Genomic DNA, 22938 nt, shown 5'->3' on the forward strand with positions numbered 1-22938 from the left:
TCCCTGGCAGTGCTTCTGCTCCATTTGCCCACCCTGACCTCTTCTTCCTCCTGCTGCTGTGGTTTGGTGGTGATGGCAAAGCTGAACCTCTCTGTGTACTTCAAGAGGGGAGCTGCCCGCAACCCGACAGCATTTTAAAGAGCTCAGACTGTCCTTGTTCCAGCTCCTGAAAATTCAATTTGTCAGTGGCATAAACAGGATATAAAACACTGAAAAAAACAGCAAAAGAAGAGGGGAACATTTTTCTCCATGGCTTTGCCTGCAATGGAGGAAGCAACCTGTGGGCACCACATCCCCTGTGTGTTGGTTTAACACTTCTAATGGCAAACACAGGCTGGGATGGGCTCCGTGCATCATCACAGGACAGCTCCTGAGCCCTGGGGTTCAGTTAATACAGAGGTCTACCCTTGCCAATTCCTGCTCTTCCCTTCTTATTCTTTTTCATGGTGTTCTCCCACACTGAGGGTGATTTCTGACGTTCCTGGACGTCAGCAGCGAGCGGTGGTGATGATTTCCCTGGCTGCCAGCTCCATGCAATTATCACTTTATTTTCACTTCAGCAATATTAATGTTTGGGTCCCTCCTCTTATTAATTCTGGGAGAGGCCTTTAAAGTCACCAGGACACACAGAGGCGCCAGCCCTGGGGCGATGGCAGCCACTGCCGGGCTGGTCACCATGGTCCACACCGGCCCTGGCAGTGCCATGTCCCCGGGCTGGGCGGAGGGAAGGGAAGTGGGGCAATGCCTGGTGGATACGGGGACCAGGAGCTGGCAATAGGGTGAGGATGGAGCATGAGGTTGGGAGGGTGAGGAGGGACCTGTGTGCCCATGGGAGACCCAAAGCCGTGGTTCCTGTGGATGGGGCAGGATGCACTTCTGTGCCTGGGGGCATTCACTCAGCTGTTTCCCATCCCTGTGCCCATGCAGGAGGGTCCATCAAAGGACTAGTTCAGAGGCAGCCCTTAGGACACACCGTTTCCTTCAGCCTTGCTGTCCAAAGCATGAGCACAGCCCTGCAGCTTTGGCCAGGGTGAGCAGGGGCAGAGGAGCCATCAGCTTTGGTCATGGTACAGATCACATCCTGCTGCAGCAGGTCCATGGGGGTTGCATTTGCTGTTGAGGGTCTGATTTCAGTAGGAACCATGGTGGAGACCACCAAGATCTAAGGCAGAAGCTCTTCCCTGTGAGGGTGCTGAGACACTGGCACAGGGTGCCCAGAGAAGCTGTGGCTGCCCCATCCCTGGCAGCACTCAAGGCACCCTCACCAGTGGCACATGCACCGGGAGCCACGGCTGCAGCCAGACACATGCAGGGCCATGGGTACCGGAGCCACGAAGGCTCTGCGGCTGCCAGGGGGGAATGTCCCCATCCAGGACCAGGATCCTGCCCAAAGCCTTTGTTCTGCTGAATTCCAGCCGGTGAGAGTCATGCGCTGGAGTCAGAGGGCTCTGCCCTCCTGGGGAATGATGTGTGAGAGGGAACCATGCAGTCACATTCAAGTTATTTGAAACAGGACGGGATTTCTGAGTACTGCCTCACGTGGAGCCAGGATCGTCCATCTGAGCCACGCTTCCAGCTGTCTTTCCCAATGCTTTCCTCAAATAGCGCAAATATTAAAAGAAATTCAATTGGAATTTGGCATGGATGATTCTTAGGAAAATAGGAGAGGGCCAGCTACTAAAATACCACTGCCTTGCTCCCTTCCAGCAACAAACACATGATTCCCAGTGCTAGGAAAGCTGGAGGCAGTGGATGGCTCTGCCTAGCAGAGAAGAGAGGGCTCCAATGTTGCCGATGCTCAGGCTTTGCCAGGAGAGTGGCACAGCCTGGGTCTCGGAGCTCCACTGGGGATTCCCGGCTCCCTGGCAGTGAAACCCTCTGCAATTCCATGTTTCCAGCCATCTGGAAGCCTGGTCCCCCTGCCCCAAGCCCCAGGCTCCTGACCCTGCGCGGTGCAGCCCACATCCCTGCCTTTTCCTGGAGAAACTCTCTTGGAGCCCGCACGGAGCTGAGGGGAATTGCTTCGATGGTGGGAAGAGATTTCCACAGGGATTTCACGCATGTCCCAGTTCCCCGAAAACCTCCCCATCCTTTTGCTTTTAATTTCACCTCCCATCAGCTCCCCCCTCAAACGCTGTGGTGCTGCAGGGCAGGAAGGTGATTTATGGCCCGGCTCAACGTTGGGGACATGTCACCATTGTGTTTGCTCTCATTCATCCATCCAGAGGTGGCAGCTCCAGTGTCCCATGTGGGATGCAGATGGATGCTGGCTGCAAGGACAAGTGTTTGGTGTGAGCTTGGCCTGTGAGGACGCTGAGGTTGGGGGTCTTTCTGCAATGACCTTTCCCATTGCTGGGGAGGAATTGAATAGAGCTCCAACAACCCTCACCCTTCATGTCCATGTTCTTCTTCCACCTTCTCCAGTGAACACTAAGGCACGAGGGATCACACAACCAGTGAGCGCATCCTCTCTCCTCCCAGGCCTCACCCCACCACCCTCATCTCCCATCTTCCTTCCAGCGCTGCCCAAGTACCCCCGGCTCAGCCATAACCTGGTCCCATCACAGCGATGCTGCTGGGCACGGATCCTGCCCCGCACAGCCACCGCCGTGCTCTTCCCGCTCTGGCAGCTGTACGGAAACGGCTCTGACATGTGTCAACAATAACCAGCGAACAGGCGGCAGCCCCAGCACCTCGAGGAGGCCCGGACACCCTCGGCTGGAACCAAACCGCAGCCGGGAAGCAGGAATATTGTTTCAATTATTCCCATTATATAAAGTCCAACCATTTTAATATATTCGGCCTCAAAAGGGGCTCAACGAAAGAGATAAAATAAACACTGGAAATCCGCGCCGCTGGCATGCGCCGGGAGCTCAGTTTCGACACCGAACCTCACCGCTCGCCTCCCCTTCCTGCTCCAGGCTCCAGCTCCTCCTCCCGCTGCCTTTCGGCCTCAAACGCCGCTCAACACCAAATCTGTCTTTGGGCTTTGCTTCTGTTCTGGCAGCCGGAGCGCTCGGAGGCTGCGCGGCTGCACCAGCGGCCAAGCCGGAGCCGAGCCAGAGGAGCTGTGGGAGGGGAGTGGGAGCAACGGTGCTCCTGAGGGATGGAGGGTTAGTTTAAGGCACATCTTAAAGCGTAAGGCAGGACTTAAAGCTCCTGGGGTGCCACATCCGCCTGAGAGCATCGGGATCAGCAGGCCCAGGACTGGCTGAAGGCAGGAGGAGAACAAGTGTGCCATGAGTGTGCGATGTCTGGTGTCATAGAATCCTAGAATCGCAGCCTGGTTTGAGTGGAAGGGACCTTAAAGCTGATCCAGCTTCAACCCCTGCCACGGGCAGGGACACCTTCCACTAGAGAAGCTTGCTCCAAGCCCCTGTGTCCTACCTGGCCTTGAACACTGCCAGGGATGGGGCAGCCACAGCTTCTCTGGGCACCCTGTGCCAGCGCCTCAGCACCCTCATAGTGAAGAGCTTCTGCCTAAGAGCTCATCTCAATCTCCCCTCTTTTAGCCATCTCTACACCATCCTTCCTGCTGGGGAGAGGCATTAGCATCCTGTCACCAAGGATGGAGCTGCCTCTGGCAACACAGAGCCCATCTGCTCCCACCAGCTCTGGCCAGGCAGGAGCTGCTTCTCCCTGTGGCACCAGCATCACTGGAGCTCTCCTCCCTTGCTTTGTTGTCCCAGGCCAGTTGTTCCTGGAGCGCCCAACCACACCTGGCTCCCACATGGGCAGTAAATCTGCAGTTCAGCCTTTCCCAGCAGGTTTCCATGCACATCCGCTGGGTTCCAGGCTGTGCCTGCCCCGAGCGGAGGTCTGGTCAGTGCCACCATGACCAGGGATGCCAGCAAGCACCACGATGCTGTGTTAGGTGGAGCCAGCATTTCATAAGCACAGGGGAAAGGGCCTCTGCGGCGCAGGGAGCGGCTGTGGCTCTCCATTCCTGTGGGAAGTGCCTGCCACCGTCCAAGCATCTGGCCCTGTTATGATGGGAGCGGAATGCCAAATATTTTTCTTCCTTATCCACTACCATCAGCTCAAACCCTCCCTGACCAAACCCACATTCATCCCCTTGGATGCACGAGGGCCCCTGCTCCAGAGGAGATATCCCTCCCAGCCTATGGGAAGCTTATTGCAAGTGGGGATATAACCCTGCCTTCATCCAGGGGCTCCATCCATCTCGCTGCCCCTTGCTGCCTCCTTCCCCCTGCTGCCAACCACCTCCAACCATTTCATTTTCACTTTGTTACCTTGGGCAGGAGCATCCTTGTGCCTGCATCCCTGTGCCAGCATCCCTTGGTGCCTGCATCCCCGTGCCAGCATCCCTAGTGCCAGCATCCCTGTGCCAGCATTCCTGGTGCCTCTATTCCTGCACCAGCATCCCTGTGCCAGCATCCCCATGCTTGCATCCCTCTCCCAGCATCCCCGTGCCAGTATTCCTGACTAACCTGTGGCCCTGCCAGGACCATGCTGTCCCACCCGGAGCCCCTGTTATCCCCAGAGCAGCCCCTGGGGTGGTGCTCAGGGCGCTGGCCGTGCTGGGAAGCAGGCAGTGCTGCCTTGGACGATCACCAGGATTTCTCCAGAGATGAAAGCGTGCTCAAGTGTCAAACAAACTTTCCAAATGATCTTCCTGGACACTTGCTTCCTGGTGCTTTGGAAGGCAGAGGAGGAACATTTCATTCCCTATGCGCTGGCAGTGGGGCTGCGTGAGGGAGCGCAGCTGCTCCCCAGTGTCACCCTGAGTCACTGGGGTTGCCACCCCGGCAGCATCAATCCGGGCTCCCCAAACCACCTCCTGGCACAACAGAGGGGATCCATGCTGGATTACTCACAGCGGACAGCACATCCTCCCTTCCCATTGCAGTCTTCAGAGCAGCAGTCATAGAGAGCCGAAGGAGAGGATTTCCCTGCTCCCTCCGGGACACCCGGCACCCAGCAGCAGGGATCCAGGATCTTGGCAAACCCAGTGATGAGTATGAGCAGACTGCCACGTGCTGTCCCCGGGGAGCCATCTCTAATGAGAGACACCTAATTAGAGGCTGCTCCAGCATCCACAAGCCCACAGCAGCAGCCAGCACCAAGGCACTTCCTTTGCACAGCATTTCCCTTCCACGTCTGACAATGACAATTCCCAAGCAGCTCCTGGAGAACCAGTCATCCACAAGCACTGTTGCAGCCCATACTCAAGTAGCTCCAATGCCATTCCCATATCCATATTCTTGCCAGCTCCTGTGCTGGGTGGCAGCGCCATGCCCATGCCCACAGATCCCCCCAGCCCATGCAGATCCATGATGGGAATGCTGTGTTGAGAGCTTGGTTGTTTATGGAAAGTAAGGCTGAGCCAGCTGCTGGAAACCTGCATTTTATGGGTATTTTTTCAATTTCTTTGGCATTTATTTGGAGTATTTCAATTTAATGGCGTTAGAAAAAACAAACCTAAAGTGATCCCAACCATTAGTGCTGCTGGTTTCCTATGGCCAGGCCAAAGGGGGTGAAATGGCTCCTTTGTTGTCTGAATCGTTAACTCCTTGGGAATGAAACGTGGTGGTGCTGGATGGGAACAGTGCACGGAGATGTTCAGGAAGTCTGAGGGAGAAGGGGGAGATGAAGGGAGAAATTCATGGGGGTAGAGAGCAAATCCCAGTGAAATCAGTGCATCCTGCATGAATGAAGCAGAAACTCTCTGTTGATTGACTGGAAACCATCAGGACCAAGGTCCAAACCCAAACCATCTCCACGGGGTGCAGCATAATGGCAGAGCCACCTGAGCCCAGCTCAAGGAACACTGGGGCTACCCCAAAATATGGGATCCAATCCTTGCTCCTCTCATTTCCCTGTACCACACAGCCGGTGAGGCTGGCACATGCCAGCATGGTGCGATGAGCACATGGAGCTGCCAGGAAGGGCACTCAGGGCTCACCTGGTGACCAAGGTGCTGCAGACAGGCCCCTTCCCCTCCTGTCCTGCAACCCCTGGGCAAACTGAGAGCTCGTGGGGGGGCGTTTTGGGGAGCACTGAAGGGGGCAAGGATGAGGGGGGCTGAGAATGGCTCAGTTTGGCTCAGCTCCACTCAGCTCATCTCCAGCAGCTGAGAGGGAAGTGAGTTCCGCGGCCCTCGGATAAATCAGAGTCAGCTGCAGCCCTGGGACAGCAAAGAGCAGATCCAGAGCCGGAGGGGTCGGACCCCACCGCGGCTCCTGGCCAGGCTCAGCAGCCGGGAGGGGGGGGGGTGTTTCAGGCAGCGTCATCGCCTGGCTCCGCCCCCCCCAAATCACAGGGGTCCGGCGTGGCCCCGGCGCGGGGATGGCAGCGGCACAGTCGGAGCGCGGCGGGGCAGCGGGACGGGTCCCGGCCGCGGGCTCTGCAGCCGGTTTGTCCGCAGGCTGCTCTACCGCTGCTGGAGGGGGGGGTCTTAGTGTTATTATAGAGAAGGGGGGGCTGGCAGCGGGTATAAAGGCAGAGCTCCCCGGAGCAGCCGGCGCTGTCCCACCACCATGAGCCCCTGCCCATCCGGCTCCAGCTCCCTTAAAGCGCGGCAGCCCCGCGGTGGGATGGAGTGAGCTCGGAGCCGTTGTGCTCCCACCTTCCCAGTGCCCCTCGGCTGGCTCCGGCGGGAGGCGACGAGCCCGCAGCCGCTTGGATGCTTTGATTCCTTCCCTGCCCGAACCACCTCCTGCCCAGATGCAGTGGATAATATTCATGTTGCTGTTATTCATCAGCTCCATGGAAATGCTCACGCAGAACCGATGGAAGAAGCAAGGTACGGTGTGTGCGCGGCTGGATCGTCCCGCTCAGGTACCGCGGGTGGCTCAGGGACGTGGGCACAATGGGGACAGTGACCTCCTCTGCCAGTGCCGGAGGTGTGAAGCTGGAAGGAGCCGGGAACCAGTATTCCCCAACCCAGCTCCTCGGGGCCCGTTGGACACCGGCTGCTTCCCCTCCCGGTGCATGGGACGGTGCTGGTGCAGAGGCATGTGGAGAAGGCAAAGTCCTGTCCCACGGCAATGCCAGCCCTGCCCTCGGGCAAGGGAGAGGGGAAATTGGCACAGGGGCTGCCTGTGCAAGCCCCGAGTGGGATAGAGCAGAACTGGGTGATTTTCTGGTATTCCTCTGCTTAAAGCATTGGGAGTAAACTCTCCTGGGGGGATGCTGAGAGCCGCTGCAGGCACTGCCTGCCCCCTGCACCAGCTAAGCTGCTGCTTGGTGCCAGGGCTGTGCCAAGGCACATGCATCTTCCTTTGGGCACTGGCTCGTATCTCCTCACCAGTGCCAGTGGCTGATGCTTGACTGGCACTGAGAGGAGCTCAGGGTGCCACGGGGCAGTGCTCGATGCTGAGCAGCCTCATGCTATGGGATGCATGGGAGACTCAGGTCCTGGCAGCACCCAGGGGTCTGGCCATGGCTCTGCACCTCAAACACATGTTCTATCTCCTGGTATAAGCAATGCGGAAGGGCTGGCACAGTCTGTAGGGTCTGGCAGGTCCGAGGGATGCTGCAGCACTCCACAACTACCCCACTGCAAACAGGAGCTGCCTCCATGAGCTCTGCTGCCCTGGAGGGTTGGTCTGGGCAGTGCAGTGCCCGGGGTCTCCCAGTGCCAACAGAGCCCATGGCAGCGGGGCTGGGCAGTGATGGGTGATGTCCCTCTGATATCTGGAACACTGGATCTGCAGTCACCGATGGGCAGGGGGATCCCTAATTTCCCCAGTCCTGTTTTTGGTGTGGGCCATATCCCATTATATGGCAGAGCCATCCAGCAGCTCCCTGGTGTCGCTCCCGACACAGTGGCACGTGGCATGCCGGCAGCTCTGATGCTCATGGTGCCAAGGAGCAGGATCTGTGTGGCCAAACCTTCCCAAGCTGCACACCCCGGGGCTATTTCTAAAGCCTCGCAGGGCTCCCACCTCCCCTGCCCTGCATGGGGGCTGGAAAGAGAGAGGCAAAGCAAAAGTCCTCAGAAAGAGCGAGGGAAGGGAAAGAAGCTCGTAAATCCCTGGGAAGTCTCCAGGGAAGCCGCTCCGGCTGCAGCCAGGAACACAAATGTTGTCAGCGTTTGGTAAATATGAAACGGAGACCATAACAACTTAATGGATCCAAGGTGCTTCGTTAGCGTGCTCCCAGCAGACATGGCACCAACGAAGCCTCGTGGTCTCTGCCACTGTCCAGGCCTCTGTGCTGCGGGGAGGGAACAGGGATGAGCCATATAGGAACAGATACATGGCAGCACTGCACCGGAGACTTGTGCCAGGGACATTGAGGCAGCTCCCAGCATCTTTCCTGGCTTTCTCAGCTCCCACCTCTGCTTGCCACCGACTTCTGTGCAGTCATGGGGCTCCTGCTGCTGTCAGCTCCTGGGGTCAGAGAGGATCAGTGCTGGGCACCGCTCCCGGGGGTGAAGCCCATGTCTGGCTCCTTTGGCTTGGAGTTATCCAGGGCAGGTCCCTTCCAGAGCTTGGACCCAGGGGTTCGCATCAGCCCTTGCTTGTCCCAGCTGCAGGCTTCAGGCTCTGCTCTGCCCAGGGCAGACACCTCCTTAGGCCTTTACTAAGTGCAAACAAACCATCTTCATGCTCCAGATGTGCTGGCAGATGCAGTCTGGCAATGGCCCTTTCACTGCTGCACAACAGGAGCCTTTGCTCAGGGGCATCCAGAGGACCCCAAGGTGCTGGAGCAGAGCAAACCCTTCCCAACACAGCAGAGATGTCAGCCGGCCAAGCAGGAGCTTGCAGGCCCCTTACCGAGATACCCAGCCAGCCTGGAGGTGCAAAAAGAGCCCTGGTGCTGGTAGCCCCCAGTAGCAACCCAGATCCGTGCCGGGAGCATCTCCCCAGGCTGCATTTCTCCAGCAGTGGGATCCAGGAGGAGCCGTTGGCAGGATCTCCATGGGCCCTGCTAGGGCTGCAGACTGGGGGGGGCAGCACCCGTCCTCACTGGGAGTGGAGCCCACCGTGGGGCCTGCTGCCCTCACGCAGGTCAGGAGCACTGCAGAGGCAGCCAAGGAGGCGGCAGAGGCTCTTTAGCAACCAGACAGATCCTTATCTCGGCTCCTCTTGAGTGTTTCCAAAATCCCTTTGTCCCCTGACACTTAACAGGCATCAACCAATTAATCCAGGTCAGAGCATATTTCTACTGACAGAGCTGTTGTTTAGCTCCATTAGGATGCTTCCCACAGGCTGGGGATGGCTGGTGCAGGGACAGGGCTCAGCCTGGGCATGGGGTGAGCCCTCAGCCCTGGGTCTTGGGGTGTTGGAGGGAGTGATGCCCAAGTAGAGGGAAGCGATGGATTTGTGCATTCCCATGCTGGCAGAGAGGGAAACAGCAGGGATTTGGGGAGGTGTTTGCAGGGAATCAGGCCAGTGCTGTCACCCCCATGGGGATGGCAGGGGGCTGGGACCCTCCCTGGCACCTTGGCCATGCCATGCGCGTGTGTCCCCGCAGCGAGTGCCGGCCTGCTGGAGAACTGCACGGGCTGCGTGCTGTGCTCCGAGGACAACGGCTGCATCACGTGCCACCACCGGCTCTTCCTGCTCATCTGGAGGGACGGCATCCGCCAGTTCGGGATGTGCGTCCACACCTGCCCCCCCGGCTACTTCGGCGTGCGGGGACTGGAGGTCAACAGATGCACGAGTAGGTCCCAGGGTCCTCCCAGCGTCCCCCTGCCGGGTCCCGGTGCCATGGGAGGGGTGATGGATGCTGACACAGAGCCGGTGGCCATGGGGCCCCCTCCCCTTTTCCCATCCCAGACCCCACAGGTTCCCAAAGGGCTCTGGGCTCCTGGTGGGTACGAGGGCTGCCGGCTTCCGGCTCTCCCAGGTGAGCATCCCTCCTCCTCACAGAGTGCAGGTCTCCAAGCTGCGAGAGCTGCTTCAGCAAAGACTTCTGCATGAAGTGCAAGGACAAGTTCTACCTGCACAAGGGCCAGTGCTTTCGGCAGTGCCCCCCCAGCACCGCGGTGCAGCCCGGCACCCGCGAGTGCCAAGGTAAGGAGCACTCGCACCCCATCCCCGTGGTCCCTGGGGTGATGCCCGGTGCTGTGTGGCCACCGTCCCCGTTCTGTGCCCCTGTCCCCCGCAGAAACGTGCGAGCCTGGCCCCTGGAGCGAGTGGAGCCCCTGCACCCACGAGAGCCGGACCTGCGGCTGCAAGTGGGGAGTGGAGACGCGGGTGCGGGAGGTGTCGGGGGCCGCCCGGGAGGAAGGAGCCGCCTGCCCCGCGCTGCTGGAGACGCGGAAGTGCCGCATGAAGAAGCACTGCCCAGGAGGTGAGCACCGCATCGCGGGCAGCCCGGCCCACAGCCTGCCCCACAGCCCCGCTGTCACCCCCGGCATCCTGCGGCCGGTGGCTGGAACTGGAGTTAAAGGCACATGTGCTGAGCAGCACCGGTGCTGGTGCTGGTCCTGGCTTCGTGGCTGAGGGACCCCTGCGGCAGCGCTGTGCTGGCTGCTCGCATCCGGCAGCTCCTGGCACTGGCCGGTGTCTCCATCCACTGCTGGGCTGGGATGGACGCTAGTGGGAGCCTCCGTGGTGGAACGAGGCTGCCAAGGGAGGGGAAAGCACGGCCAGAGCTTTCTAAACCACAGTTGTGAATAAGGAGGGTTGAAAACAGATGGGGAGGTTCCTCCAAAACCCACTGTGCCCCAGAAACACTCATAGAGCTCGAAGGCATCACCTAGGGGGCTTCTGATGGCCAAAGACCTGGGAGACATCCCAGAACAGGGCTCTTCTCCATGGATTACCCAGCCCGATGTTGGCTCCCGCTCCTGTGCCTTCTCCCACTGTGGCAGCACCAAATCCATGGCCTGGGGGCTCCTCGGCACTGAGCTCCTTGGCTCAGGGCTTCCCACCACGTCTCCCATGTCCCACCCCTGGTTGCCGGGGCCGTGCGGGCACGCGGCTGGCGCTGGGAACAAGGAGGCGGCTGATGTCATTTTTGGATGCAACTGGCTGGACCGAAGCCGTTCTAATAAATCTCCCCTTCACAACTGGCAGAAGGGGGGGATTGCAATGGGATACGGATGTGCCGGGCCTGGCAGCAGATCTGAGCTGTGGGGCTTGGCGGGCCCAAGGCGCAGGCTCGCGCTGTGCCGTGGGACGTGCCGGCCGGCACCGCCAGCGTGGCAGCGCCGCGGTGCCCCAAGGAAGGGACCAGCCTGAGGATGGAGCAATGGGGACAGTGACGGGATGTGCGTGCTGAGGCTGAGGCTGTGGAGCCAGAAGAGCGGCTTCATCCCAGCGCTATCAATCGTAAATAAGGTTTTATTGCTGACAGCACAGAGGAGCCGACTTCCTTCCCCAGCCGGGCCCTGGCTCACAGCCTTGGGGTGCCAGGTGGCATCGATTTGGGGGACATTCCCATCCCCGCTGGGCTGCTCCGTCTCTGGACTCAGCAAGCTGGTGACAGTTTGATGCAGCGGTCATGGTGTGCCAGGACTGGCTGTTCCGGAGCGCAGTGCCCTGCAGCAGGGTGCCGGGTGCCTGCAGCCCCGAGCCTTATCCTGGAAGCAGGGAAAGCCACTCCAGTGCTCCAGAGGCACCTTGGATTGTGAGGTGATTGAGAAGGCAACAGCACCCTGGAAAAGCGCTTGGCCTCTTATCCTTGAGCTGATGAGCTCAGGGAAAGTCAGGGCTCCTCAAGGATGCTGTCTGGGATTAGCTCTGGAGGCAGAGGGGAACCCATCAGTGCATCACAAGCAGCCCCACTGCCCCAGCCAGGAGGCAGGAGAGGGCAGCCCTCAGTGCCCATCATCACCAGCCCCGCTGCTCAGTGTCCCAGGCCCTCGCTCCCAGGCTCCTGCCCGCCTGGCCGAGTGCTGGGTTATGGGATCCAGATGCTGGAGCAGGACAATGAGTTCACTGGATGCAGCCGAGACACCCCCAGCCCAGGCGAGCCGGGAAAGGCAACGGGGCCCGAGCGTGTGATGAGAGATTTGTGCCACCACTTCTAAGCCGTCCGCAGGCAGCTGGAAGGGGGAAGCATCCGCGCTTGGCCGAGGCACAAACCCCTCGCGCCGCTGTAAATCTGTCCTGTGTCTGCCGCGCTCGGCGTTCGTGCTGTGCCCTCGCCTCGGTGGGTGGCAGCTGCCTGGGAGATCAGAGCTGGAAAACAGAGACGGGCAGGAAGAGGAGACGGAGCCCTCAGAAAGGACCGGCCACAGTGGTGCTGGCGCACGCAGCACCGACCCCGTGCCCTTCACACAGGGGATGTATGGGGAGAGGGGCACCAGACCCCTCTCATTGCCTACCTTTAAGTCAGGAGAGTGCATAGGTAGAAGAAGAAGTGAAGCTTCCCAGTTTTTGGGGCAGCCATTCTGCTCCCAAGGAGGGGTTCCCCTTCCCATTGGAACCCATGGCACAGCAGATCTTCTCCTGCATCCTTGTTTGCTTTGGTGTCTCAGCACCAACACCTCAACCAGTGCTTTGGGGAGCCTCTTGGGGTGTGCAAGATCTGGGGACCACTGGTGCTGAGTCCCTGCAGGCTGACAGCAGGATGCAGCCAAGCTCCACTTGTGCCTGGTCAAGGAGCATCCACACAGGGATGGCATCCCCAGGGAGAGCCAGGCATGGCTGTGGCTACTGATACAGCCATAGTTGTGCTCCAGTATCCCCAGTCCTTGCTCAGAGAGAAGCTGGGGTATCTCAGGCATGCCCCTACGTTGGCTGAGCATCTCCCAGAATTTAGGATCTGGCCATGGAAGCTGGGGGACAATGCATTGGTGTCCCTCTGTCCATGCTGACAACACTCAGACCCCCACATGCTGCTGTTCGGTGACCTGAAGAGGGCTTTGGGGTCCCCCAGATTGGGAAGCGGGTCCTGTCTCACACCAGAGGGAGGATGCAGGGTTTGCACCCCATGGATGGGGCTCGGGCCGGGTCCTGACGAGCAATCCCTCCTTTTCTCCTCCTCTTTCCTGTTCCAGAGAAAACCGAACCGAAAAATAAAGGCAAGAAGAAGCAGAAGAAGCCGAAGACAGAACCAGAGGCGGGTACTTAGCGGCTCCAGCACTGGAGCTGGGGCAGCATGGTGGGAGCGGGGTGGGAGCTCTTGGAGCCCCTGGCCAGGGCTCCCACCGCGCTGCCCCAGCTGCATCACCCCAGTTTTCCATCCACAACACAATTGCACAACATTTTCCCCCCCTCCCTCCTCTCCCCTTTTCTTTTGACACAATTTATGGCCTGTAAAACATTTCCTTTTCAGAAAATCTAATTTGCAGTGTCCAAAGCAATGCCCTGGGGCTTGGGGAGGGGGGTGGCTCCTTCATTTTGCTGGTTTTCCCTCTCCCCCAGCCTGCGCTGTCCCTTCCCTTGCTCCAGACGGCTGGGATGGGTTTGGACCCTGCTGATGGAGATGGTGTCTGCCTGGGTATCATCCCTCAGGGCTGGGAGATGCTCTGTTCCCACGGGGTCCTGATTGCACTGGGGTGCTCTGGTGTCCTATAAGTCCCCCCATTCTCAGCTAGTGGCACAGAGGACAATGGGACGCCAAGGATGGGACCCCTCTGGAGACCAGTCCAGTACTCAGCATTCCCCCCAGCACAACCATGGACCATATCCTGCCATCCTCAGGCTTACAGAAGGGCTGGAAGAGCTTCTCTCCCCAGCTGGATGTGGGCACAGGAATTTGGGATGGCCATAACCACGCTCAATCCAGGACAGGGGCACACAAGATGCCACTGCAGCGACTGAAGCAGGGAATGGTGCTGCCTCCAGCATTGCCCAGTGGATGCCCTGGGAGCAGCCCCCATCCCAGCCATCAGCAGGGGTGCTGAGCCATGCTCACATCACCTACAGACCTCGCAGCTGAATGTCCTTAAGGGCTCTATCAGTGCCTTCAACGGGTGTTTGCTCATGTCGCTGCCCCAGCCACAGGCACGGCTGCATTTGGGGGTGTGCCGGGGTCTGAGCCCCTATCCCGAGGTCTGGCACTGGCGTATGGGGGCTGCAGGGGCTGCACAGACCCTTCAGGATGAGAGCGCTGGGTGTCAGCATCGAGCCAGCCCCGGAGCTGTTCGCTTCATGCCCAATAAACGCACAAATCCTCCGGCACGGCGCTGCCTCCCTGGAGTCCTCATTCCCAGGAGAAGCCATTCCCAGGGGATGAGCCGCCAGGACCCTGCCCTGGCCACCAGGCACTGGGGGGAGTCTGAGCAAAGACTTTTAACGCCGTTATTTAAAGCTTCCCCAGCATCATTTGGTGCTGGAGCCGGCGGGAAGCACCTCACCTGGGATGCTCCCTGCAGGTGTCCCGGGCTCAGCTCTGCCATTGGGAAGCACTGAGGGGCTCATCCAGCCGGTTGTTAATGAAATGGGAGTATTAGGTCTCACAGCCATGGCTGGGTTCAGCCGTGTAATCCGGTTACTGTGAAGGCACAACTGCAGCCACTGGCTCCGCGGCAGCTCCCACATTTCCCATGGAGGGGCCTGGAGCATCCCACTCACTGGGCTCACAGCATTCCCGGCCATCCTGCAGTGACCAGGGTCCATTCTCCAGCTCCATGGCTGTGTGAGCAGCCTGGTGTGTTGGGATACCCGTCTGCCTCCATGCTGGGAGAAAACTGCGCCCTCCTGAGGTGCTCAGGCATCCCCACTCTGTCATCGTCCCCTCCTGGGGGACCCAGCATTGATCTGTACCAGCACATAGGCTGCAAGTTGCACTGGGGGGGATCCCCAGTGGACCCCAAATCTGAGTTCTGGGCACCCCAAGCCCTGTGCAGGGTTTGGCCGGGTCCTGCCAAGCTCCGCCTGGGACTCAGCCCCCATCCTGGTCCCCACGGGCTCATCCCGCGGCCAAATCGAGGCCTGGCTCCATCCCATGTTATAAATAGCTGGGATGCAGGGAGGGAGCTCTGCTGCCGGGATGGGGGTGCCCCGGGGGTGCTGGGACCCACCGGGTTCTGCTCGGGGAGGAGGGCTCACACTGTGCCGGGGCTGAAGGGTTGGTACCGGTGCTGGGAGGTGCAATGAGCTGTGCAGAGAACGGCCGGGAGGGGGAACGGGGGCTGCGTGCGTGTGCGTGTGTGTGTGTGAGAGGCATGCAGCGATCACGTGTGAAACTTGATCTGCGCGCCGTGGGCTCGGAGGGGAGCAAAAAGGCACAGAATTGTTTTCAAACAGGGTTTTTTTCCCTTGTTTTCATTCCGGGTTTGGTTTTTCCCCCTCTCCCCCCGCCGATAAAAGCCGGGAGCCGGCTCCGAGGGAGGAAATGCCAAAACTGCAGCGCTTCGGCTCGGCGGCGAGCGTCCGCTGACCCACCCCGGCAACAGCCCCCGGCATCCCCGGCCAGAGCATCCCGCACCCACCCGGTACCAAGCAGCACCATGCGAGTGCTGAGCCTCGGCCTCCTGACGCTGACCTGTGCCATGACCGTGCTGTGCCGGGCCGGAGCGCAGCGCCGGGCGCTGGACGGGGGCAGCCGCCGTCGCTACCACCGGGTGCAGCACGGGCACTGCAGCTATACCTTCGTGCTGCCCGAGGCCGACCCCGCGCCCTGCGCGGCCGCTGCCGCCGCCGCTGCCCCCGGCCCGGCCAACGCGCTCCTGCAGCGGGACTCGCCGGCCGGCACCGCGCACGGCGGCCACCGCGCGGCCCAGCGCCTGCGGCACCTCGAGAGCGTCCTGGAGAACAGCACCCAGTGGCTGCTGAAGGTGGGTGAGGGGACGCGGGGGGTCTGCCTGCAGCGCCCATGGGTGCAGCATCCTCGTACCGGCTGCCTGGTCCAGGCTGCTGGAAGCAGAGATGCGTGGGGGTCTTGTGCCAGGTCAGCATCTGCCCTGCAGATCTACAGCCTGTTTGTACCAGGTGGGGACTCCCTGGAGGGGATGGGTGCTGCGGGTGCTATGGGTGCTGCAGATGCTGTGGGTGATGTGGATGCTGCTGGTGCTGTGGGTGTTGTGAGTGCTGCAGCTCCTGGGTGCTGCAGCTCACCGGGTCTTGCCTGTATCCCGCTACCACCCCTGCCATGGCTCATCATGGTCCCACCACAATGGAGCAGGGACGGTTGAGCTCAGCACTCCCTGTTCTGGGTCAGGATGCTGGAAAGCTCTTGGGAAGGCTGTTGGCAGGCAGCAGAGTGAGGGACCTAAGGGCAGGAGCCACCAAAACCCCTCCAGCTCCATCATGTTCCCACTTATGGGCTTTGCAAAAGCTCCTGACGCTTGGTAAGACTTTGAGTGGGGCCCATGGCTCCCTGTGGCCCTGTGACACGTCGGTGGCTGCAGGGTGGGGGGCAGTGGGGTGCTCATGGGGATGCCCCCACCCCGGCTCTCCCCATCCCCATGACTGGAAGCAGGAAGCGGCGTTTCCTTCCGGAGAGCTCAAGTGCGATGGAGCCCCATCTGCGGGCGCCTGCGTCAGACCCAGGAATAGCTCCCGGTGGCTCATCCCGCGGGACACAGCAGCAGCACTCTGGGTGCTTGTCCTGATAAGAGGGCACGCGGCTCGTCCTGGCCATCGCTGCCCCTCCAGCCCAATGGCATCGCCAGCATGGCCACATCCTTGTCCTGGTGGTGGATGCAGTGGGACCTGGGTGCCTTTGCACCCTGATTTCCTGGATGATGCCAGGCAGCAGCCCTTGGGCTGGGCTGAATGCACAAAGTGGGGTCCAAGGGGTGGCCCAGGAGCCTCTCCTGGCTGTGGGGCAGCAGGGACACGCAGGGCTGTTCCCTCATCCACCCTAGATGACAAATTCCTCAAAGGCTGGAGAATGCTGATCCATGGAAGCCATCCCGGGATGTCAGAGAGGGATCGACACAGCCTGTCACCACCCGGCCGGTGGCAGTGAGTCTCCATCACTGCAGGACCTGCTGGGTCTCCTGTGCATGCACAGCCTGGGGTACGTGTGCCCTGGGGTCCCTGCCTTAGGGAACCTGCTCCTTGGCCTCCCTGCCCTTGGTGCCCAAGCCAGCTCTGAGCTTTTCTTGGGGTGAGCACAACCTTTAGACATGTCCAAGCAAGGCAGGGGCCGTGAGTCCCACCACAAGTGCACGTAACCAAGAGAGATGTGGGGCTGCACATCTGGGCAGCTGTGGGCAGCGATGCCCCTCACTGCAGCCCCAAGGAGCACGAGGCAGTGGGGCACTGGGCAGTGGTACCCCATCCCATTATCCCAGCTCATCCCACCCCATTATCCCACCGCACCCCACAGCACGCGCCCCTCCTTTCGGAGGCAGCCCACAGTGATGTTTTGCTGTTGCTCCCCGGCATTCCCAATCCACCCGAGCTGCCCAGGGAAGCTTGTTTTGGTCGGGCTCCAGGCCTGAACAAACAACCCAGGGCTCGAAGGAGGTATCGGGTTTGGGGACGGATTGTGAACGTCGCATTCCCGTCTGCTCTACCCTGGCCCGGGGAGCCTCGCTGGGTGCTGGGGGCTGCTGGGCTCCCAAGGCCCCTCAGTCACCCCCAGGAGCCCCATACACAGCACTGGGGTGTTGGTCCATGCTCCCCACGTGCAGCTCCCCGTGGTGGGGAGGGACAGGGGCATGGCCAGCACCCAGCACACGAGGACATGTGGCTTCTCCCTGTCCCATCGGCTGCTCCCGACTCAGGAAGAATCCATTTTAGTTCAGACACAAACATTTGATGGTGCCACCAGGCCTGGGGGGCCTCAGGGCAGGACGGGGTCCCCCTGGTGAGGTACAGGCACAGATGGGGGGCTCCTCTCACCTCTGGATCCCCCAACCAGTGCTTGTGGGATGCTTGGAAATACCGGTGCAGATGGGAACAGGGGAGGGTTGTGGCTGCAAGAAGGCAGCAGCACAGAACCATCCAGCCCTGGGCATTAGGTCCCCAGCACTGGGACAGCAGGGTGCTGGGGTCCCTCCTGCTGCAGGGCAGCTTTTGGGGTGACCAACAGCACCTCTCCCCTCCTTGGGGAGGGATGAGGTTGGTGGGACCCTGCTCACCTCAGTACCCATGGGCTGAAGAGGTGACAATCCCCGTTCCCTGTGCTCTGCACAGGCCCCACTTGGGTCCCCAGTGCCACCCATGGTCAGGATCACTGCGCCCCTCTCCAGCCCCTGCTGCTCCCAGGCTGATGCTGGGGCCAGGAGCAGGGACTCCGCGTCCGTCTCAGCCCTCCCCGTGCCAGCCTGACCTTTTCCACGGGTATGTTCTGCCCCGGAGCTCCGAGATCTGTTTATTTAATAGGGGAAAAAAAGCAGCCAAGCGAATGGGGGGGAGGAAAGGCCTCCCCGAGCCTGTGAAGCAACAAGATTAACGACGTGGTTAAAGGGAAACTCTCCAGCAATCACTCCGCTCGGGAAATGTTTTCCAGACGTGGCTCTCCGACCTTTCCCCGCTTCCTCCTCATGAGCGTGCTCCTCCAAGGGAAGATCCCCAGGATCGGGGGGCAGGCGGTGCTGGATGGGATGCCCAGCGCTGGGACCCTCCTGCCCGCTATGGGTGCTCGCCATGGAGTGATGTTTCTGCTGTTCCCTGGGCCTGGGAAGCAGGGAATGGGGCCTCACTGCGATTTCATCATGAGCAAACAAGTGCAAGAGCAGAGCCCTGCGCCCTGGCCCGCTGCCGGCCCCACTCCTGTGCCAAGCATCCCGGCAGCAGCATCCCCCCCTGCCAGTGCCGCTGGGCCCATGCTCCCATGAGCTGCACCGGGATGCAGGGCTGGGATGCGGGGCTGGGATGCAGGGTCCCGGGGCTGCTCCCTGGTGTGGGGCTGTGTTCCCAGCGTGGGCAGCTCAGCCCCTTCCGCTCCCTGCGGCCCCTGCCGAAGCCCCTTGTGTCCCCCGCAGCCAAATGGGAACCTCATGGAGGGGCTGCCAGGAATAGAAAAGGCCTTTGGGAAAAGCAGCTCCCCGCGGGCTGGGAAAGAGGAAGCGAGAGCTCAGCTGTGTCCACAGCGGCTTCTTCCCAGCCCCGAGCTCTTCCCTGTGGCGGGGCAGCACCGGGTGATGGACACCCCCCTTCCCCAGCCACTGGTGGGCCCCAACCTCCACATTCCCGGCTATGGGAATGTGGTGTCCAGGGGCTGGCAGCTGATGCTGATGCTGGACACACTCTTCCAAGCTGCCCCAGCTTGCCAGCAGACTGGGCACACACAACCCTGTGCCAGGTCCAAGGAATCTGATGCCCAAAGGGGCTCCCCCGCAGCAGCACAGCTCACTCTGATAAGCTCCAAAGAGCCTGGAGATGGGATGTGCCCGGGGCTTGGCCAGGGAACTTCCCACCCCATACCTGCTCCCCTCCGCAGCTGGAGAGCTACATCCAGACGGGCATGAAGCCGGAGGTGGCACAGACAGCGGTGCAGAACCAAACCGCCACCATGCTGGAGATCAGCAGCAGCCTCCTCAACCAGAGCGCCGCGCAGAGCCGCAAGCTCACCGACGTGGAGGCCCAGGTACCACCCCTGCCCCCCTGGTCCCCACAGCCCTCGGGGCCGTGGCAAGGAGCACAGGGCCTCTGCTGCTAAAGCACCCCGAGGTGGGGCATGGTTTAATGCACCGGTGACACCAGGGGCTTGGTGTGGCCGTGGGTGCTCACAGGGATGCTCCTGGGGTAGGTGCTGAACCAGACGTCGCGCATTGAGATGCAGCTGCAGGAGACCTCGCTGTCCACCACCAAGCTGGAGAAGCAGCTCCTGCTGCAGACCAATGAGATCCACAAGCTGCAGAACAGGAACAAGTAGGGCCTTGGGTGGGAATCCCCAAGCCCCCAGACCCCAGTGGGTGTCTCCCATCCTAGGAGCAGGGCTGCACTTTGGGGGGGGGTTAAACTTGCTCAGGGGCTGGCAGGGGTCCATGGTGGGGTCACACAGCCCCTGCACAGACCTTTGGGCATTGGTTTCCCTTTGCTAAGCATATCCCAGAGGTGCCAAGTGGGGTATGATTTTGTGGGTGCTGCAGGGGATAGGACAGCTCTGGGTCCCCACTGATGGGCCAGGGTACCACAGCTGGGGCTGGGGCTGCACAGCCACTGTGTTCACAGCCTCCCCATCGCTGCTGCCTCCCCCTTCCAGCATCCTGGAGGTGCGGGTGCTGGAGATGGAGACCAAGCACCAGGAGGAGCTGGCGGGGGCCCACTCAGAGAAGGAGAAGCTGCAGCGGTTGGTGAGCAGGCAGAGCGGCACCATCGAGGAGCTGGAGAAGTCGCTGCTGGCCGCCAGTGCCAACACCAGCCTGCTGCAGCGCCAGCAGCTCCAGCTCCTCGAGTCTGTGCAGAGCTTGGTGCGCCTCGTCTCCCAGGGCAGAGGTGAGATGGGGCCATGCAGGCAGGGTGCAGGCAGGGTGCAGGCAGTGGGAGAGCTCCCCACCTTCCCGGCACAGCCCTGGGGAGATGGGGCAGAAGAAGGACAAATAACCCATGGTCACAACAGCACCAAAGGGCGAGGGGAGAGCAGCAGGGCCAGGCAGGGCTGTGGGACCAGCCGGGGTCCCACTGTCTCACTGGGCCTCTGCTGCAGCCACAGTGCCGGGGCAGGAGCAGCAATTCCAGGACTGTGCCGAGGTTCACCGGGCCGGCATCCGTGCCAGCGGTGTCTACACCCTCCACATCGGCAACCTCACCGAGCCCAAAAAGGTGAGTGTGGCCCAGCAAGGGGTCCCCAGAGTGCTGCCAACCCCAGTGCACGCTAACCCCAGACCAGTGCTGGTATCCAGATTGCCCGGCTGTGGCTGCCCCATCCCTGGCAGTGTTCAAGGCCACGTTGGATGTGGCTTGGAGCAAGCTGCTCTAGTGGAAGGCATCCTTGCCTGTGGCAGAGAGTTGGAACTGGATGATCTTTAAGGTCTCTTCCCACCCAAACCATTCTATGGTTCTATGATCCCAACCCCATCTGGCTGGAAGGGCTGAGGCTGCAGAGAGGGTGAAGGGAGGAGCTGCTGAGTGAAGGCAGGGCTTGCACAGACCCCTCAGCAAGCTGCAGCATCCATACAGCACCTGTACAGCACCCATGCAGCCCCCATGGCTGGTGCTGCCCGCTCCGCAGCCCATCCCGGCTCTCCCCGCTGCAGGCATACTGCGACATGGAGACAGACCACGGCGGCTGGACCGTCATCCAGCTCCGGGCCAACGGCAGCCTCAGCTTCCAGAGGAGCTGGAGGGAGTACAAACAGGTCTGTGCCTGCCTGGGGAGTGGGGAACACCCTGGGGACAACCTGGGGACACGGGGGCACCCCTCACTCACCTGCCCCACTGCTCCCGCAGGGGTTCGGGGATGCCGCAGGCGAGTACTGGCTGGGTAACGAGCCCGTCCACCTCCTGACGAGCCAGGGTCCCTACGCCCTGCGAGTGGAGCTGCGGGACTGGGAGGGCGGCCAGGTCTATGCCCACTACGGGAAATTCCAGCTGGGGAGCGAGAGGCAGCTGTACAGGTAGGAGAGAGGCACCTCCAGCCCTGCCTGTCCCCTGCTGCCCCGCAGTGGCCATGGGCGAGGTGGCTGCGGTGCCCTGAGGGTGCAGGATCCCACAGGGCTTCACTGGGGTGTCCGGGGGGGGGGTAATGGCTCGGCAGAACTCATCCCCCGCTGCTGGGGGTTCTGCTCTGCTGCTTCTTCTGCTCTCCCCAGGCTCCTGTTAGGTTGAGCTGAGCTCTGAGGCAGAAGCTCTTCCCTGTGAGGGTGCTGAGGCGCTGGCACAGGGTGCCCAGAGAAGCTGTGGCTGCCCCATCGCTGGCAGTGTTCAAGGCCAGGTTGGACACAGGGGCTTGGAGCAAGCTGCTCCAGTGGAAGGTGTCCCTGCCCGTGGCAGGGGTTGGAGCTGGAGGAGCTTTAAGGTCCCTTCCAACACAAATCAGTCTGTGGTCCCAATCCCAAGCATAGCATGACCCCCACCCTCAGCGACCCCAAACCATCAGCTCAAGGCCAAGCTGGAGGTGCAGAATCTCTGCCTGCATCCCTCTGTGCCTCTGTTGGTGGCATCCCACATCCCTCAACCCCCCGGATCATGATTGAAGGGCTCTGTGGCCCCGACAATGTCCAGCACTGATGGTCCATGCCCACCCATGCTGCAGGCTGTCACTGCAGGACTACAGCGGCACGGCGGGGCAGCAGAGCGGGTTGGCACTGCAGGGCACCCGCTTCAGCACCCGCGACGCCGACAACGACAACTGCCTCTGCAAGTGTGCCCAGATGCTGTCAGGAGGTGAGCAGAGGCTGGGGGGGGACCCAATGCAGAACGCCCATGGGTGCTCCCCATGGGATGCCACCCTCCCGCCTGCTCCCTCCTCACAGGCTGGTGGTTCGATGCTTGTGGGCTCTCCAACCTGAACGGCATCTACTACCCAGCGCGGCACAACATCCGCAAGCTCAATGGCATCCGCTGGCACCACTTCCAGGGGCCCAGCTACTCCCTGAAGGGCACCCGCATGCTCATCCGACCTGCCGGCTTCTAGCGTCTCAGCCCAGGGCAGGGGCACCGGGACAAGGGATGGTTCATGGGGAATCACCAGATCCCACCTCGCTTCTCTTCCCATCCTTCTGCTGGGACTCCAGTTTTTGCCCCAGGATGGGGGTCCAAGGCCCACCAGGACCCTCTGCACACACAGCCAGGCTCCAAGGCACGCCAGGGCTTTGCCTTTCCTGTCTTTGGGCATTGCAAAGCTCCCGCTGTTTCATTTTCCCCACGGGATCAGGGGAGCTGGAGGGGATGGGGATCCTCATGATGGAGGCTTGTGTTGGCAGGGGCTGGCAGAGCTCCGGGATGGGTTTGAGGGGTTGCGGGTGGGGATGGGGCTGTGCAGTGGGTAGGGGATGGGAAGGGTCCTGGGGAGGTTGCATGGGGGGTCTGAGCTGGGGCAGGGATGCGAGGAGATGGGGATGCAGGAAGTGAGACCCCATCACTGCGGATGCTTTGAGATGGCAAAACCAGGCTGAGGGCACCTTGGGGAGCAGCCGGAGCAGCGGGGTACGGAGCAGCCCGGTCTCCGTACAGCAGCACCAGGGCCCCAGGAGCGGCCCCAGGAGCTGGCGCAGGTTGGGCTGGAGCC

General features: G+C 61.0%; 2 protein-coding genes across 2 annotated transcripts; both read left to right on the forward strand.

Moving 5' to 3' along the window:
- Nucleotides 1-6604: 6604 nt before the first annotated feature.
- RSPO4 (R-spondin 4) lies at nucleotides 6605-12996 on the forward strand (the record flags this gene model as incomplete). The annotated part of the gene is made up of 5 exons (XM_080627745.1): nucleotides 6605-6766; nucleotides 9445-9633; nucleotides 9843-9986; nucleotides 10081-10266; nucleotides 12923-12996. The coding sequence occupies exons 1-5, from the start codon at nucleotides 6688-6690 to the stop codon at nucleotides 12994-12996; spliced, it is 672 nt and encodes a 223-aa protein (XP_080483871.1). The 5' UTR covers nucleotides 6605-6687.
- A 2323-nt stretch (nucleotides 12997-15319) lies between these two features.
- ANGPT4 (angiopoietin 4) lies at nucleotides 15320-22344 on the forward strand (the record flags this gene model as incomplete). Its single annotated transcript, XM_080627770.1, has 9 exons — nucleotides 15320-15646; nucleotides 19207-19353; nucleotides 19516-19637; nucleotides 19972-20204; nucleotides 20416-20531; nucleotides 20966-21067; nucleotides 21159-21325; nucleotides 21964-22094; nucleotides 22184-22344. 9 exons carry the CDS (start codon nucleotides 15320-15322, stop codon nucleotides 22342-22344), a joined length of 1506 nt encoding a protein of 501 aa, XP_080483896.1.
- Between the last annotated feature and the right edge of the window lie 594 nt (nucleotides 22345-22938).

This window comes from Psittacula echo, assembly GCF_963264785.1.
Source record: "Psittacula echo genome assembly, chromosome: 12".
Classification (NCBI taxonomy): Eukaryota; Metazoa; Chordata; class Aves; order Psittaciformes; family Psittacidae; genus Psittacula; species Psittacula echo.